The sequence below is a fragment of the Hyaena hyaena genome, unplaced genomic scaffold (assembly GCF_003009895.1).
Source record: "Hyaena hyaena isolate Hyena2069 unplaced genomic scaffold, ASM300989v1 scaffold_55, whole genome shotgun sequence".
Taxonomy (NCBI): domain Eukaryota; kingdom Metazoa; phylum Chordata; class Mammalia; order Carnivora; family Hyaenidae; genus Hyaena; species Hyaena hyaena.
In genome coordinates, this window is record NW_024080687.1 from 556,573 (window position 1) to 576,122 (window position 19,550).

The 19,550-nt window shown below is 44.1% G+C and overlaps 1 protein-coding gene across 1 annotated transcript in view; it reads left to right on the top strand.

Moving 5' to 3' along the window:
* TNFRSF21 (TNF receptor superfamily member 21) overlaps positions 1-19,550 on the top strand; it is a 66,085-nt gene that overhangs the window by 17,120 nt on the left and 29,415 nt on the right. Inside the window, exons 2-3 of the mRNA XM_039231195.1 lie at positions 1,795-2,446; positions 4,133-4,627. Of these exons, the coding sequence (XP_039087126.1) occupies positions 1,795-2,446; positions 4,133-4,627 (1,147 nt within the window). The remainder of the gene's footprint in view (positions 1-1,794; positions 2,447-4,132; positions 4,628-19,550) is intronic.

The window sequence follows — 19,550 nt, forward strand, 5'->3', positions numbered from 1 at the left end:
TGATGTGGCACTCGAACTCACAAACCGCAAGATCTTGACCTCAGCCGAAGTCAGATGCTCAACCGACTGAGCCAACCAGGTGCTCCCATACTAGCTCTTTTTTTGTGGGTCTCAGATGAAAGAAACGATGAATAGATTCTCACAAGCTAAAAATTTGTGTTGAGCATTGTTTAACTGGAGGCGGTCCTGGGGGAGAGTACGGGACTTCAAGGGAGAGAGATACTTTTGATCCAAATAGTTAAATTTTGTGGTGGAGGGGAAGTGGATCTTGGGGTATGTTTCAAGGTTCTAAGGAGACAGGAACTCCAGTCAATTTTTGGAAAAAAATTCTGCTTTTATTCTTCTAGTTACTGGTACTAATTTAGAAGGAATTTGCCCTGATGGATATCTGGTAGTTTGAGGCAGCCATTATTTTCCTGACACTTGATCTTTCTCCATTGTGTAGAGGGTAGTGGAAACTTTCTTGTTGGAACCTCTTAATCTTCATTGATGCAGAAAAGCTCTCTCTTAATATTTATTCGGAAACATTCTCCCTCCCCTTCCCCCAGAAGGACCTCAGGATTTAATTTTTTTTAATGTTTTTTTTTTTTTTTAATTTATTTCAGAGAGAGAGACAGTGTGAGCAGGGGAGGGTCAGGGAGAGAGGGAGACACAGAGTCTGAAGCAGGCTCCAGGCTCTGAGCTAGCTGTCAGATGCAGGGCTCGATCCCATGAATCCTGAGATCATGACCTGAGCCGAAGTAGGACACTTAACCGACTGAGCCACCCAGGCACCCCAAGGATTTAGTACGACAATTATAATTTCCTTTTTCCCCAAGTTTTCAGTCTAGAAGCTAGTGTAAAACCTAGCTGGATGAAGTTTCCATCCTATGACTTAAATTTACATCTGTTGAGTCCTTGCTGGGTCCATCTTTGTGTTTGGACCCCCTGGGTGTCTGTAGATCCATGCTCCAGCAACCATGCCCTTCAGAGGCTGAGCAGAACAGGATATACATCTAAAAGCATCGACTTTGTTGTTTAAAGCAAATTAAGAATGCCAAGGGCCTGCCTCCATTTTGCACATCAAACCAAACCAAAAGCTGTTTGGTGTTTCATAGAGAAAAGCTTTGAAAAAATCGTGCATTATCGGTTAACTCCAGGTAGGTAATCTGGACCTACATATTCAAGCAGAAGTAGCTTGAATATATGTCGTCATACTTTTCAGTTGCTTTGTCCGGGTACCAAGAAATGGCAGCTTAACCTTTGGGCTGTGGGAAGGAAGACGACTATTCAGGAAGTCATCTTCTTGCATTAGGATTTTTCATTTCTATACAGCATTTCAAACAATTTTTTTAAGTCCAAAAAATTTATTTTAGGTAAGCTCTGTGCCCCATCTGTTCAAGGGGGCTTGAACTCACCACCTTGGGATCAAGGGTTGCATGCTCCGCCAACTTAGCCAGCCAGGTGCCCTGGGATGGTATGTTTTAATATGAACTACAAAGTGCTTTCATGTTCATATTCTCAACTGGATTTTTATAATCCATTTGAGCGGTATCATCAGCTTCACTTCATTGTAGACAGAAAAAGAAGGAAGTTGAGGCAAAGGTCATGCAACAAAACCAAATCAAGCCCCAGAATGGAATCAGAGTCTTTGTCTCTTTCTACCGTGTTGCTGCCATAGTGTGACGGGATACGGGATGGGTCGGTTCTTTAATGGGAATGATGGTGGTGGTGTTTCACCCTTTCTTCTCCTCTGTTCCTGTCTAACATCTTCTTGGTTTTTGTCCCTTTTCTCTCCCCTTTTCTCTCTCTCAGCTTGGATTCCTTAGAACCACCACAGCTCAGCCGGAACAGAAGGCCCCGAATCTCATTGGCAAATACCACCATGTGGACCGTGCCACTGGCCAGGTGCTAACCTGTGACAAATGTCCGGCAGGAACTTATGTGTCCGAGCACTGTACCAACACAAGCCTGCGCGTCTGTAGCAGCTGCCCCGCGGGGACCTTTACCAGGCATGAGAATGGCATAGAGAAATGCCATGACTGTAGCCAGCCATGCCCATGGCCGATGGTTGAGAAATTACCCTGTGCTGCCTTGACTGACCGAGAATGCACTTGCCCACCTGGCATGTTCCAGTTTAATGCTACCTGCGCCCCCCATACGGTGTGTCCCGTGGGTTGGGGTGTGCGGAAGAAAGGGACGGAGACTGAGGACGTGCGGTGTAAGCAGTGTGCTCGGGGTACCTTCTCTGATGTGCCTTCTAGTGTGATGAAATGCAAAGCATACACAGACTGTCTGAGTCAGAACCTGGTGGTGATCAAGCCGGGGACCAAGGAAGCAGACAACGTCTGTGGCATACTTCCGTCCCCCTCCAGCACGACCTCACCTTCCCCTGGCACAGCCATCTTTTCATACCCGGAGCACACGGAATCCCATGAAGTCCCTTCCTCCACCTATGTTCCCAAAGGTAACTTCACCTCGTGAGTTATTTATCTGAAAAAGGCTTTGAGCCCAGTGAAACTGCCAACAATGGGCTTGTACGGAGGAGGTTTTCTCCATTTTGTATATTCCAAAGTCACCCATTGAAGAAGGGGCCTCCATTTTGTGGCTGATTTAACCTGGCTTCTTTGGATGTATTAGAAGCATTTAGACTCAGGTTTTCTGTTACGGGGGATCAGATATCGAAAAACTAGGTCATATCAAGCTTAAAAATAAGAACGAGAAAACTAAGGTTAGTGTGTGGCCTTATGTAAGTCACATCTTCAGGCCTTGGTTTCAAACTTGTTAAATACATGATGTGCAAGGTTCTTTCCAGACTAAAAGTTTTCCAACGTGGAATCAATCCTAGACAGACACAGCCCGAAGGAGAGAAAATACCATGATGCCTGGAAGGGATGGATGAATATTAGAAACAAGTTGGGGCATAAAAGGGGAATCGAGAAGTTTCAGGAAACAAGCAAATTTGTAGCACGTTGAACATAACTGGCATTCACATTTGGAAGATAGTAAGTTTACTTTTTTTCTTAAAAAAATTTTTTAATGTTTATTTTTGAGACAGAGAGAAAGTGGGGGAGGTGCAGAGAGAGAGGGAGACAAGAGAATCTGAAGCAGGCTCCACACCATTAGCAAAAAGCCCGACATGGGGCTTGAACCCACGAATTATGAGATCATGATCTAAGCCAAAGTTAGACGCTCAACCGACTGAGCCACCCAGGCACCCCCATAAGTTTAATATTTTCAAATTATTTTAACTTTATGCCTTTCATCAAGTATCCTAGTTGTTAGGATTTGGATGTCAGGCAGAATATAAAATTTATTTTTTTTTTCAAGTCCTTTTTGATTAATTTTCATGAGGTGATAGCCAACTCGAGTTGTGCTTTCTAGCATACTCTTCAGGAATGATTACACTGGACCTTCATGATAACTCTGTAAGGAAGGCCTTCTTACAACCGCCATTTTGAAATGAAGAAACAGGCTCAGAGAGCTCAAATGACCTGTCCAGGTTTTCTCAGTGAATGGCGCAGTCCAGGTCCTGTCTTTTGGGACTCCAAATCCCTGGCTCTCACACCACAAGTATGTGGAAGCTTCTCTGAAAAAAGTCCCCTAAGCTGCCAGCCCTAAACTTACTTATTATCTATTAATAGCAGATGCTAAGTCCTGCTTTGTTTTATTCATTGACTTGTCTCACCAAAGCTTTCTCTGATCAGATTTGGAACTGAGTCTGAGCTCTTTTCCCTACCTTAGTTATATTCTCAAATTTGCCATTGTGTCCTGAAATGGCCAAAAGGCAGGAGAGGAGGAGTAAAGGATTTAGATTCTTTTTGTGAATAATCAAGACAATTAAGAGTTGATTAGAACCCTGAATATATATGTGTCTGCTCTGAATGGGAAGCAAAGGAGAAGCTGCCGTGAAGCTCAGATGTTGGGTCCCTTTTTTGCCATGAGAAAGTGAGTTTAGTTGTTAGGTGTAGTTTTTACCTTCCACATAAAAGTGCCGTTAGAGTCCTTACCAAAATGTGCAGTATAATTTACTCTTAAGCTCCATGGTTCACCTCTTCTTTCATTATCTGGCCTGGTTTGGAAATGAGCAGGAAGAGGAGGAATATACAGATCCCCAAATATAGAAAAGCTCTTCCCCCCTCCTTTTTTCTAGGCATGAACTCAACAGAATCCAACTCTTCTGCCTCTGTTAGACCAAAGGTACCGAGTGGCATCCAGGAAGGGACAGTCCCTGACAACACAAGCTCAGCGAGGGGTGAGGAAGGCGTGAACCAGACCCTCCCAAACCTCCAGGTAGTCAACCACCAGCAAGGCCCCCACCACAGACACATCCTGAAGCTGCTGCCATCCATGGAGGCCACTGGGGGTGAGAAGTCCAGCACGCCCATCAAAGGCCTCAAGAGGGGTCACCCCAGACAGAACTTACACAAGCATTTTGACATCAATGAACATTTGCCCTGGATGATTGTGCTTTTCCTGCTGCTGGTGCTTGTGGTGATAGTGGTGTGCAGTATCCGGAAAAGCTCAAGGACTCTGAAAAAGGGGCCCCGGCAGGATCCGAGCGCCATTGTGGAAAAGGCAGGGCTGAAGAAATCCATGACCCCAACCCAGAACCGGGAGAAGTGGATCTACTACTGCAATGGCCACGGTGAGCCTTCTTTCCTCCTTGCTCACAGGTTCCCCTGCCTTTCCTTTCTTAGCCCTTGCTGCCTGAAGGAGTGGGAAATGCGAAGTTTCTGGAAGCTACTGTATACCAAGTGCTATTTGATCTAGTTGTGTTATGAAAAATGAGGTGGTCAGCATTTGACGTAATCCATTCAGAGAGAATAACCACTCTGCCCTTTTCTCCCCTGGCACATTTAAAGGAGAATGTTGACAACTCAGAGACCTGAGAATGACCCTCAGGGACTTTGTTCAACCGTGTCATTTAACAGGCGAGGAGATAGAGTTCAGGAAAGTATGGCTGTGTCCTTGACCCAGGCTGGTTGCTTGTTCAGCACAGATGGGATTGACTCCGTGTCTCCTGACTGTTGGGTCCCTTGCTTCTACAATACTAGGCTGCCGGAAAAACAGAGGGCAAGAAATCCCAACTTGTCTTAATTAAGTTTGCCTTTTTGAATCTGAACCTCGCTCTTAGATTCCTATCACTTTCTCATGCACTTTCCCCTCCTTGTGTCTTTAGGAACCCATTTCTGTCAGGAGGATAGGAAAGTCTTTTAGATTAACGACTCCAAAAGCTTACTCTACTGGTTCTTAACGGAGGCTGGACCTATGTCTTCTACCTAGTGGTCAGTATGTGCTGTTACAGGCTGGAATATTTCAGTTTTTCCTTTTTGTGAAGGCTAAAAATAGCTAACAGAACTTGTCCCAGCAACTAAGTTTTGTTTGAAGAGTGCAGTTTTTAACTTGTGGCAGTTACTTCCCTTTTTTAAATTCTCAACAAGATTTCAGCCCAAAGTTTCAATAATCCCCTTCAGGTGTCTTCTTTTTCCTCAAAGATAGAGGCATAAGCCTAACTTTCTAAAAAAGCCATTGGGCCTTTTTTGCATTGTCTTTTTTTTTTTTTTTTTTAATTTAGAGAATGAGTTGGGGAGTGGGGCAGGAGGGACAGAGAGAGAGATTCTCAAGCAAGCTCCAGGCTTAGCGTGGAGCCCTATCTGGGAGCTCAATCCTATGGGATCATAACCTGAGCTGAAATCAAGAGTCAGACGCTCAACTGACTGAGCCACCCGGGCGCCCCTGTATTGAGTCTTAAAAATTTGAGCCCAAAGACCTTATTAAACTTTTAAGTCAGCATGTTATATAACAAATAAAAATTAAAAAGAATTGAAGGCCTAGCTTTAAAGAAATGAATGAGTAAATTATGGCATATGCATGCAATGGAATACTGTGTTGACATTGAAGATTTAATGAGGTGTTGTTCTTTTTACCCATGACATAGGGAAATGTTTCTACTAGCTTAAAAGAACAACAAAGCCAAACCAGGCTACACACTTTATACGATATAATCCCGGTTCTCTTAAAATGTTGGGAAAAAGGCTGAAAAGAAATAAGCCAGAATAAAAATAATGTTCCTTCCAGTTTGGTGGGGTATGGTGGAATTTATGAGTGCTGTTTTCCCCTTCGTTATTAGTTTTCTGTTCTTTTCCCCCAATTTTCTATAATAAGCACATGCAATTTTTATAATCAGAAATTTAGGGAAAGTTAAAAAAAAAACCCAAAATTCATTTTGCTTCCTTTTGCTAGTCTGCATGAAAATCAGACGGGGAACATCCTGCTTGGGATAGAGCCTGCATAGATTTGAATAAGACGTCTCTTTGCAGGCAGCCCAGCTGGGGAAGGAAGGCTTCAATTAATTCTCCCCTCCTTTTTCACAAGACGTAGTTTTATTTGGACATAATTTCAGACCTAATGGAAATATTTGCAGTAGTACAAAGAATACCAATATACCTGTGCCCAGATCGACCAGTTGTTAACTTTTGTCCTTTTGCTTTATTATTTGCTCTTTTTATATAAAAATACATACAGACTTTGTGTTGTGACATATGTATAATATAGACTAGTTTATTACATATAGCATAATGTTATATAATATATATACTATAATATTATATAATGCATAGTGTACATATACAGACTGTTCCTGACTTAGTGATGATTCAACTTAAGATTTTTTGACATTATGATGTTGCCAAGGCCATGTACCTTCAGTAGAAATTGTACTTCAGATTGTGAATTTTGATCTCTCTGGGCCAGTGATATGCAGAACGATACTCTCTTATGATGCTGGGCAGCAGCATCTTCCAGTCAGGCACGCAATCGCGGGGGTGAATGACCAGTACATGAGAACCACGATGTACCCAAATAACCATTCTGCTTTTCTCTTTCAGTACAGTATGCAGTAAATTACATGAGATACTCAACACTTTATTATAAAGTAGGCTTTGTGTTAGATGATTTTGCCCGTAGGCTAATGAAGTATTCTGAGTATGTTTAAGGTAGGCTAGGCTGAGCTATGATGTTTGATAAGTTAGGTGTATTTTTCTTTTAATTGTGAATAATGGATTAGGTGTATTAAATGCATTTTCAACCTACTGTATTAAATGATACTTTCAACCTCTGATGGGTTTATCAGGATGTTACCCTATCATAAGTTAAAGAAGATCTGTATACATATATACATACATACAATAATTTTTCTGAATCATTTCATGGCCCTTTAAGCCTAGATACATTAGTATTTATTTCTTAACAGTAAGGGTCGCCTTTTTATTTTTTTCCTTTTTTAAATTAATTTTTTAAATGTTTATTTATTTTTGAGAGAGAGAGAGACAGAGTGCAAGCAGGGGAGGGGCAGAGAGAGAGAGACACACACACACAGAATCTGAAGCAGGCTCCAGGATCTGAGCTGTCAGCACAGGGCCCAACGTGGGGCTGGAATGCACAAAAGGTGAGATCATTACCTGAGCCGAAGTCAGATGCTTAACTGACTGAGCCACCCAGGAGCCCCAAAGATTCTCTTTTTAAAAGACATAGTCATTTTCAACCTCAATACATTTAACATGGATACAATATTTTAATTCAACTGCCCGTATTTCCAGTGTTGTCCGTTTACCCAGTCAAGCCCTTGACTGATAGCATACCTTTTTCCTCTGGTCCAGGATCGGCCAAGGATCAGATATTTCATTGAATTGCCCTTCAAGTGGCCAGTCGGGACACTTGTTCTGATATATCTAATTAGGAGAAATTAGCAAAGAACATCCTGCTGGATTCCGTAAATGTCCGGAACTCTCTCCCACTTTATTAAAAAAAGTGATTCCATTCTTCTAGAAGCTGCACTTACGGATTAGATCACGGTCATCTGTATTTCTAGATGCTTTTTTTTTTTGCAGCGTAGCTGTCAGAATTCTTGGGAACACCATAAGCTGTAGAAGTAAAACTGGTCCAGCAGTAGAAAGCAGCTTAATTCAATGACCTTAGACATTCTTATGACTGCCTTGTAAACTCCCGTGCCCGTGTCTTTGAAACAATATCCTGTTTCGTAAGAAGAATGGAAGTGCCAAATCAAATAAATCCCAACCAAACCTTCTGCATTCAAAAGCAGTACTTTGGGATTATGCTTTTCCAGCTAAATCACAGTAGTCTCATTCAGGTATGATGATCTCTTCCCGTACTTAACCTTTTCCCTTAGGTTTTTGCTTTGCAATGTTTATATTTAAGGTTCTTTTTTTTTTTTCTTTTCTAAGGAAAGTGTCTTCTTTTCAAATTGTGATTCTCAAAGGTCCAACCAGGTAAAATCCCATTACAAAGAGAGGTTCTGTTTAATAACCATCCCAGGGGCTCAGAGAGGCCTCTAGAAACAATACCTTGTTGATCTGATTACAGTGAGTTCTGGGCAGCAGATACTTCTGTATAATAAGATCTTTTTGTGATCCTCACCCATTTCACACTGAATTGTTCATGAGGATGAGAGTGGGGATAAAATCACCTAGGCCTGGGGTGTGCTGTATAAAGAGATCGTGCACATGTATGTCCTCACTTATCTCTCCCTACCTTAGCAGACTTTGCTCTGACCCTGAGTGCCTTATAGACCGTTAGCACTCCGAAGCTGGGCTGTTGGCTGCCATCTTTTTTCACAACAGGAGCCTTTTCTTTTATTTGCCCCCACTTACCCCTCTTTACCTACTGTGGACTTAGGTTAGGGGTCATAAAGTTGAATTCCACCAAACTGCAGTCCTACTTGCGTGGAATCCTAGTGTTTGAACCACCAAATGAGACATTCTGTGGCCAGGATGGTCAAAGACCAAAGGTGCTGTGGTAAATGTATACTTCTTTTTTGAAGTTGTAGCAATTTTATGTCTGGTAGATTGGGACTGGACTGTGGTTTCCTGTAATACATCTGCTGCAGCAACAGAATTAGAAGTCCTTTCAGAATTTTTAAAATTTACTTATTAGAGAGAGAGAGAGAGCATGTGCATGTGAGCATGAGCGTAAGTGGGGGAGGGACAGAGAAAGAGAGAGAGAGAGAGAGAGAGAGAGAGAATCCCAAACAGGCTCTACTTTATCAGCAGTCTCATGAACCATGAGATCATGACCCAAGCCAAAATCAAGAGTAGGCCGCTTAACTGACTGTGCCTCAGATGCCCTCGGAATTTTTATACATAAAAATCTATGTCACTATTTATTACTGGGTCATGAGTGTCCTCAAGATGGATGTCTGTTGTTAATGTCCCATTCATCGTCATTTTGTCACTTTTAAAAATTTTTCGTCCTTTCTGTAGCATAACCTCAACATGATGGGTCCAGTGGTAGGTTCCAAAATGTTCCATTTAGTTTAAAATTAAGAGAGGTGTGGGTTCACATTCGTTGGGCGGTTACACGGGAACCAGTAGTTTTTGTTTGAGCTGCTTTGTCACAAAAAGCATGAAACGAAAGATAGTGAAGCTCAGCCTGTGCCCCACTGGCCATGCATTGCAATGGGAGAGGCTCAAATGATCTCAAAATAGTCTCTCCATTCCCATCCTGGTAACCATGGAAGATAGAGAACTGTCACTGAGGGGATGGCTGACGACGGAAATCTGTCACCGCTCTCATTGCTGTCCCTTTATGGGCCATTTCTATTTACCGTTCCTTCCTTTCTTCCTCTTCTCTCTCCATCCCCACTTCTCTGTCTTCTTCCTTCCTTTATTCCCTCTTCTCTTCAGCTATTTGCAAAGAGGCAACCTATTGTCCTATGGATTTGGAAGGGGAAGTGGAAGAGGAAGTTTGAGAGGCAGGGCGAGGAGTGGAAATCACCCGGAAAAATGCTGGTACAGATAAGAGGGGAAAATACAGACAGGAGACTCTGCAAGGTGATAAAAGGAATAAAATAATGGACAGTATTTCTCCTCGAATGTATTTCTTTTTTCTCTCAGACTTCAGGATATGAAGAAAAATGAGGAATAAAAGGGTGAGAGACAAAGGAAGTGGATTTATTTTGTTTAAACTGAACTGAGTTCCTGGTTAGCACGTTCTGAGTTCTGTGTCTTGGGGAGATGGTAAGCATTTGCCAGGGACAGCTATTCCTTCTGGGGTGGCTACTTCAAGCCCATGACCGATAAGGACAGCGGCACCTCCTAGAAATTGCAAAAGCAATAAGTGTGAGCAGCTGGTGCACTCTTTCTCAAGCAGACTCTTATAGCAAAAGGGTAAAGGACACATTCTGTAGAACTAGATTCTAAGATGCTATTTCTTAATTCCTTTCGCTCTTATTGTCTGTTACTGTTTAATTGTTTGTGTCTGTGTGGTTTGTCTCCTCACATTACTTCTAAGCTCTTAGAGAGCAGACACTGGGTTTTATTGTGTGTCCCCAGCACAGGGCCCTTGGAGGGGTGGTCTGGAGCCCAGCTGGTCCATATGGCAGCCACCTGAGCTATTTCATATAAAGGCAACAGTAACTAAAATGAAAAAATTCAGTACCTCAGTTGTACCAGCCACAGTTCAGGGGCTCAGTAGCCACATGTGGCTAGTACTTACCAGGTTGGAGAGGACAGATCTAAAATATTTCCATCACAGAAAGTTCTATTGGATAGTGCTGGTCTAGAGCAACCATGAACTAATTAATCTACTTAATCTTTTTCAAGGTTGGACTGTTTTCAGCCCATTCAACTATTGGAGTTTTTCCCTTTTGACTTCCAATAATATTTGGTGGTAGGGATTTCACACAGAGATCTTAAGGTAGGTTCTTTACATGAAATTGCCGTAGATACCAAGAATTCTTATTCAGAGGTCAAGGAGGCTCCACAACAGTAGTGCATTAAAATACGCAAAAAACAGCTACAAAATTTGCTGATATTTCTCCATCTGATATGCGTCTTCAAGGTGGGACACTTTGGCTCTTGGATACTGGAGAGCTGGGTGACATGAAGAGAGAGAGAAATTCTCTTAATTGACGAATACTTTGGTGCTTGTGTTTAAACAGAATGGTAATGGCTTCGTCTTTTTTATTTATTTTTTTAAACGTTTATTTATTATTGAGAGACACAGACAAAGCATGAGCAGGGGAGGGGCAGAGAGAAGGGAAGACACAGAATCTGAAACACAGATGTGTGCTGTCAGCACAGAGCCCGACGCGGGGCTCGGACTCACAAACTACAAGATCATGACCTGAGCCGAAGTCGGATGCTTAACTGACCGAGACACCCAGGCACCCCTCCCCCCCACTTTAAAAAAAAAATTTTATTTTGGAAATGGCTTCGTCTTGTGGGTGCCCTTAAGCAGGGAGGCCAGTGGGCGTCCCACGGTTGGGTCAAAGGTGAGAGCAGCAGAGGCAGTGGAGGTCAGGGGCTTGGGGAGGAAAGCAGCACCATAAACTAGAAATGACAGCAATAAAGCTGAGTTTGAAAATTCTAGATTTGCCATCCCCTGTTCATTTCAGCCAAGACCTTTTATTTCTCTGGGCCTCTGTTGATAAGGTTAGAAAGAAATTGTTCTAATATGCGCTTCAGAGCAAAACCTATGGAGTCTGATTCCACTTTACCGGCTGTGTGATCAAGATCAAGATCCAGTTATTTAATCAGCCTGTGCCTCATTTTCCAGGTGTGTAGAATCGGAATCATAATAATAGTTTGTCATGGGAGTGAACTGAGTGTGTGCCCAGGACGTTGCTGGCCAGGTGGTCAGTGGTCTGTAAGTGCTGGCAATGTTCAGGCCGGTGATGAGGGTGGTGGAGGTGAGTGGTCTCGTCATCACCTCTGTCCTCACTGGTAATCTCTCGGTTTGCTTCCTGATTCACTCGCAGGAATCATGACCATGAGAAAAGGCAGAAATAGTCTCCTTTATAATGCATGCAGCTGTACTTACATCATGTCACCGCCACCGTGAAAGAGCTTACTGGAAACATGGCTTTCCCTCCATGTGGGTTATGGTTTTCTTCCTGGTTTGCTTCATCTGCTGCGGTCGGCAGTGCGCTCTCAAATGGCAGAAAGCCTTACAGGCAATCAAACAAGACTCATTGGCTTTATATTTAGATGTGGATTTATACTTTCCATAGTAATATTTTCTCTATACTCCACCGGGGTCGGCAGGCTGGGAAGTATTTTAGACTTTGAAGGTTATACAGTCTATGTTGCTATACTCGGCTCTGCTTTTATGGTATGAAAACAGCCATAGGCAACATGGAAATGACGGACGTGGCTGTGTTCCAGGAAAACTTTATTTGCAGAAATAGGCGGCTTGTCCTGTAGCTTCGAGTTCTCCAGCCCCTGATGTATACCGTAGCATTGTCTCTTAGCAGCTTAAAAAAATTTTTTTTAAGTTTATTGATTTTTGAGACAGATACGCAGAGCATGAGAGGGGGAGGGTCAGAGAGAGAGGGAGACACAGAATCTGAAACAGGCTCCGGGCTCTGAGCTGTCAGCACAGAGCCCCACACGGGGCTCGAACTCACCAACTGTGAGATCATGACCTGAGCCGAAGTCGGACGCTTAACTGATTAGGCCACCCAGGCGCCCGTCCTGGCAGCTTTTTTTTTTTTTTTTTTCTTGCCTCCTGGTGCTTGGCACGGCTTGGAGAAGCAGTCTGGTTCTTGGACAGCTTCTTGAATTCTAGCCACTAGCGTTCCACCTTATATTTAGCAGTAACTGTTTCCCAGTCTGACTGCAGAAGGGATGAGTTATAAAACAGGGCCATCAGATATGTGTGGGAGTGAGGAAAAGGTGGCAGTTACCCTGCATTTTGCCTAAAAATTGCTCCAGAGTTCCTCCATCTCCTCCTGATTGGTAGTTTTTGCCAGGAGGCCTCTGTCTTACCTCGCGGGTCACTGCACAGGGGTCGCTGCCAGGCACCCGCCCTAACTTGGCTCTGAGGCAAACGGGAGCCATAGAGGAGGAGGCAGTAGTTTGGGGTGCAGTCTCCTCACCTACCTTTGGTTGTTTGCTCAGGGAACCAATGCACTGAGTGGAGAGAGGGACCAAGCAAGCCAGTAGACACACACAACCAGCTAGAGGTTGCAGTGCACCCCTGCTTTCCTCAGAAGCTGAGAGAGTGCATGGTTGCATCATCTATTTTCTTAGTTCGATGTCTGATCAGTGCTGTTGAGGACAGTTGGAAGGGGGAGGCGTGCCGGATTGCCACGCCGGGCAAGCGTATCTGAAATGCAGTCCTTGTAACAAGTATGAGCCGGTTGAGTAGATCCATGGACTTTTTCTTCAGAGGCTGGATTGCAGTACCCAGAAGGTGCCACGGCAGCAGAGATGACACTGGGCTGTGACACCTGAAGTCCAGATCTGGGTCTTCTACTAAAAGACTGCATGGTCCTGGGAAGAAGACTTGCTCTCTTTGAATCTCGGCTTTGTAGAATGAGGAAACTTGAACCCAGCACAGTGAGGTCATCAGATTTTGATCTGCGTGATCATTTTGCTGTAACTGAGGATACTACGGTCACACCGACATCTATCCTGGGAAATACTGCCCTCACTGATCTTGCAGCCTGCTGTAGAGTGGAGTACGGGGGCAGAGATAAGAGGCCAGGCTTAGCCCCAAACTGATGCCAAAAGAAGGACCCCTTGCTCATTGCCACACGGGAAAGCTTTCCCCTGTGCTTACACCAGAGTAAGGTCAGGGCAGTGAAAATTTCCATCTCCGTCCAGACACGTGGCTGGGGAGGACGTGCAACAGCCATGCATGCTTTTGGTAGTGTGGTTGAGCCTGGGGGGAGACCTACTTTTGAGACTTTCTGTCCCTCCAAATGTGTCACCTTGATTGCCAAGGGGAAGCTGTGTCCCAGGCTCTCATCCGTTTCTGAATTATTATGCTGAGGGAGACCTTGATCCCCTCGTACAGGCCAGGGAGCTCGAGTCCCAACAGAACTCCCGAGAAGAGCTCTACCCTGGTGACACAGACAGCATACCTGGTAAATGCTTTCCTGCCTTGGAAAAGTTACTTGACTCTTGTTCTGGCTGGCGGGTGGCCAGCAGCTCATATCCACCTGTCAAGAGCGGGCAGCTTCCAGAATACACGTGCTGGGGCAGTACTCCTCCCCGTCTAACTGAGTATCAATAAATAAGTTCAGACTTCTGCTGAAACTCTCTTGCACTTTCATATTTTTTTATTCACTCTGATTAGTTCTCAGGGAGCATTACTCTCCCTGCCAAGGGGTTCTTAAATTACAGGTTTAGCACAGATCCCTGTAGCTTTGTAATTTGTTGGGACTTTGTGCTTAAAATGTTACAAGATAATCCAAAAATAATCCTTGAGGATGAGGGGGAAATGCCACTCATAGGAGAGTGGAAGGCTGGGGTTATAGAAAGAATGTATCTCGCTTCCAGAAAGGCAATGTCCAAGTGTGGTTTCACCTGGTGGGCACGGGAGGGGCCCTCCCGGAGACTCCAGAGGCCAGGGCAAAGCTTCTGTCTGCAGGTTTTGCCTTTAGCCTTGACAGTTGGGAATTTCTTCAGGGTAAAGTGCTTTGAGAGACATTAGATCGGAGAGGAGCTATTCTCCATGTCAGTTACACATTTCCCTCTCTTCGTTCTGTCTTCTGCTGTATTATCTCCTGTTTCAGAGGCATTGTCCAGATGTTGAATTATTTGCCTAAAGAGAAACCCAGTGGTCAATCTGCCTGATTCTGAATTAGCTGCACTTCGGCTGAAGTAGGGGCTGAAGTGTCTGAAAGAAACTTTTCCTGTTTGTAACCAGGTGCACCTTTAAGGAATCCCAAGGGGGAAATAATGAGGAAATTTCAAACATGACTCATTATTAAACTGCTTAACTTCTGTTATTTTTTCATTTAATTATTTGTGTGTGAACACCAAGTTTAAGGTATTGTCCTAAGACTAGGCTTGAGTAACATAAAAGGTATTTTGCTTTAGTTTTATTTGGGGAGAGCTTCAAGTTGGAGATCGTGGAGAAGTGTGTGTGTGTGTGTGTGTGTGTGTGTGTGTGTGGTTTGTGTATTTGTCTAACCTACCATTTTACAGAAGCTGAAACTGAGTCCCAGAAGAGAACGGTGACTTGCCCAACGTTACGTGGCCAGTAGGTTTAAAGAAGAGACTGGGGCTGAGTCTCTTGGCTCCTGGGACAGAGCTTTTTATATATCACGTGTTGTTTCTCTGGTCAAAGGACTGCAGAGTCCTGTTCAGTTCAGAGGCTATTGTGGTTTGAAAGCAATTACTCCCATTTCTTAAATGACAAAACGGAGAGGCTGTTTGCCTGTGAGGGTACCGAAGGCTGAGGTTGGGGGAGCAAAAGAACTTAGCCTTTTGGCCGCAGGGACTCAGTAGTGGATGAGGGAGGCAAAGACGAAGGCATGTTTCAGAGGGGGGACATCTCCCTGGATTGCCTTCATGGGGATGGTGATGGTCCCTAGGTGCTCGCTCATTCAGTTGGGGGGCTGGAGGTGGTGGTGGTGTCCCGCTGTCTTTGCCACGTATCTTAATTGGATGGTTTCAGACTAGGAGAGGTGAAGATGATGGCTGGAGATGAATTAGATCTTGGCTGCAGGTGAAAGAAGTTCTTAAAGCTCTTGCAATATATACCTTGACCTTAAAGAGGCAAAGGCATTCTCCTTTCATTTATCCTTTCCTTATACCCTCATGGCCTGCTTCTCAGGCACTTGAGCATCTTTCTGGCTGCTCTTGACAGTCTCTGACTTTAACTCAGTGTTACTCAAAAGTGTCCTTGTCTCGGATTATTCTATAAGCAGATTGCTCCAAGGGACTCTGTGTAAGGCCTTGGCATTGACACACTGGTTTGGGGGAAGGGAGAGAAATACTATATCAGGGTTATATGCTTACTGTATGCCAGGTACTGTTCTGTGGCATTTATATGTACTTCCTCATTTAATCTTCAGAACAACCTTATAATGTCAGGACCGTGCCCATTTCACATCATATTAAGAACAGAGGCACAGAAGGATTATATGGCTTGACGAAGATCCACACTTAAGGCCAGTGGTGAGCCAGGACTGGCACTCATGCACCTGGCCTTGGATTCTGAGCTGGTAGCTAGCGTATGACACTGCCTCTCACTCCTGTCTCTTCATTGTTTGGAGGAGGAAGAGTGGGGTGTGGACAGAAGGTGGAAACCTAGGCTATCTTAAATGTATCATTGTAACAGATTTCTCCTTTATTTCCACTCGTCTCCTTTTCTCTGACCCCGTGAGGGGGAGTCGGGGTTGGTGGAAGACGTAGTCAAAAGACTTATGTTCAAGAAAGCAACCAAGATGCAAGAAGGACAGGGTTGGTAACACTTTGTTTGGTCCTGGGAGGCATCATGGTGCAGTGAGAGATGAGGGCCACGGGCGGATTCACCTGCGGTTTGACTCCCAGCCCTGACGGTGCAACTATGCCAAGCTACCGAACGTCTCCTTAGTGTTCTCATCTGTAATGTGGACATAGCTCCTATCTCATGGGGTTGTCAAGAACTAAGTGAGATCGTATGTAACTATCGATAAAGCTGCCAGCTTGGCTTCCTTTTCTTTCTTTCTTTCCTCACAGGAAGGTCAGGCGGTTGAGCTGTATTCATGGAGTGCTGAGGTCAGGGTGGAGGGACAGTTGCATCTGATTTTCAACACAAGTAGAACTCCATTAAGGGTGAGATTTAATGAGTCCTAAGGGCCAGGAGAAATGGCTGCAGGGAAAGCATCTATACGAAGAACATTGGCCATAACATGCCTCAAAGCGTGACTGACCCAAACAAAAAGAGCTGGAAAGGAGCTGGCAGTGTGGCACTTGGAGTGTGACTCTCCGCATTCTCGAGGGCGAGAGGAAGGAATTTTGCTCACCCAGCCTGCTCCCATGGTGTGAGGCGCACTGTGAGGCAACAGTGCAGCCTGGGGCGGTGGGGGTTTGGGAACACACCGCGCACAGGGGCATGTGCAGTAGGAAGCTTTGGCTTGGAGGGAGACTCTGCAGAGGGAGGGACCTTGTGACCTTGTGGGGCCCGGTTTTGCTCCCTGGTGGGATGAAGCCCTTGGCTCCAAGTGTCTCTAACATCTCCCATTCTAAAATCCTATGCTTCGGTGCTACAAAAACTTGACTGGTGAAGTTAAGAACAACCCACCACCAAACATCTTCCATATCTCAGGCTTCAAACCCGAAGATAGAGTTCAAGTACAGACCAGCTGGCTTGGCGGTTAAGCCTCTTATTTGCATAACTTGATTGCATAACTTTATTTGTCTAAGACTGATATCCCAATCTGTCTGTGAAGACTGCTCTTTGGGGGAAACAGTGCTGCCTGAGAACCAGCACAGAATTTGCTTGTGTACTTACTCAAAAAGTTCAGACACTGCCCTTGAACCAAGCTCCTTGTTAGGGGTTGCGTCTCTGCTAATGTGTTTTTGGTTTCTTCCATCCTGTCCCCTATTGGCATCCTGCTGTTCAAGCAAAGCTCTCCCTAGCAAACAAGCAAAACCTGTCCCTTCTCATCGGGGCTGTCTTTGAGTTTTACTCATGAATGACTTTCTTGGTTCTAGGTCCTTAATGAATTCTATGAAATGTGTTTCCTTTCTTCCCAAATTGGGGGTCCTCCTTCAGGATGGGCCAGGTATGGGAGAATGCATCTTTATGGAGGTTGTGAAGGAAACCTGTTTCTTGGATTCCCAGCACTTATATATAGCCTTTATCCTCTTTGCAGGGAAGCAGCAAGATGCAGTCCAATTGGGATTGGGTTTCTGGTGTAAATCTTTCCCCGAGGTTGCAGTGGTTGGTAGGGGACAGAGGCTGAGTAACTGGGCAGCCGTGCCCTGGATATATTTGAACAATATCAATATACTCTTCAGTCAGGTTTTGGGGATGACTGGAAAGATTCCAGTCGAATTATGAAAACTACCATATGCGGCATTCAGAAATGAAGGAGAAGTGAAGTGTGTTAGGAATTTGACAATAAGGACTCTACTCCCCCCCGCTTTTTTTTCCCTAAAGTGATATTGTGGGATGTTTGTTAGTGCTGACATCAGCAAGATCGTGAAGATCATCAAGATCCTGGGGTACAACCATGACATAAGCTGTGACCAGTAAATATATTTTTCCTAGCCTTATAAGAAAGCCTTCTGCTACCATTAAGTTTTCATTATTTACTTTTCTTCAATGAAGACTTATCTCATGCTTACTGAGTGCCGTATCCTGTTCTATGAATTTTATAAATATTTTAATTTTTATTTTTTGAGATTTCCCATGAATCACCTGAGGCTGGAAATTTCTTAACGTTTCTATGACTGATTTTTTTTTAATCATGCTCTATTAATAAAGAAAATTTTATTTCCCTTAGCAAAACCCAACTCGTCTGAAATAAAACACTACAAAATTGTCATCAGTAATGAGTTCTCCTCTTTAGAAGTTACACTGGCTTCCTAGTTTTCACTTTTTTCTGAAGCTTGCTCCAAAGGGGAAAATTCTAAAGCCAGATACTCAACAGGCTGAAGGCTTGGAGGGCTGTGGTAAAAAAAAAAAAAAAAAAAAAAATTAAGGGCTGTTCCAGATAAGTCAGAGGTGATGGAGCCCTGCTAATCGGAAGTCACATCTGTTGAAATTGGTGGTTTTCTCAGCCCCAGACAGCAGACAGCTGCCACCAAGGAAACCTTACTTCTTTGCCTCAAGCCTCCTTGACTCAAAATTCCAGACGGTCACCTCTCTGTCGGCCCAAATTTCCTATGGGAAGTCAACTTGAAACATAAACACTGGGAAGCTGGGCTGAGGGGAGCAGACTGTTCCATTTTAGAGGCTGCTGTGTCCTTCCCTGGGGGGCTGCCCCACCACAGTTATTTTACAGTGGCAGGAAGAGGCTTTGTATCCACCTCACCCCTCACCCCCCTGCCTTTCCCACCTTTGCTTCCACTAATGCCATTTCCCGAAGACACCACCTTTCTGTTTAACCTCGGAGGATGTCTGACGATTATACAGCAGACAGAACTGTTGCAGGAGAAAAGCCTCTTATCGCTGGAGCCTAAAAAGCATTATCTCGTGCACAGAGTGGCCGGGGATGGGCTCTTGCCCTTGGGGATCGCAGGCTGCTGTCTTCCCCAGGCCCACCCACTGGTGATCCTTCCTCTGGGCTTTGGGAAGGCATTATATTTTATGTTACAATTTATCTAACTAACAGCTTTTGCATTTAAGCTCTTTGGGATATTAAGCAACAAATTAGTGTTTTCTCCCCCATAGGGCTGAAATACAAATAGAAACCAAAGTTAAAAATTTCCTTAAAAATCAGTGCCCTTGAAGCAACCTGGTCAGGTGTTATGTAAGCAGATTTCACAGAGGAGGAGGAATTAATTTCTAGATTTCCGTTGGTCATTCTTCAAGAGTAATTGGTTGTTAACATTGCAGGGGATGCACAGAATTTGACGTATTAAGTGTGTTGATGCTATGTTGTATTTTAAACAAATAGATGGGTTCAAGTTTAGAAGTTAAAAAGATAATGACTCAATATGTTATTAAATCTAAGACACCACTAATGGTGACATAACATGTTTTAAAATACTACTAAGGTGGGTGCCTGGGTGGCTCAGTTGGTTAAGTGGCCGACTTTGGCCTAGGTCATGATCTCATGGTTTGTGAGCTAGAGCCCCGCATCGGAGCCTGGAGCCTGCTTCAGA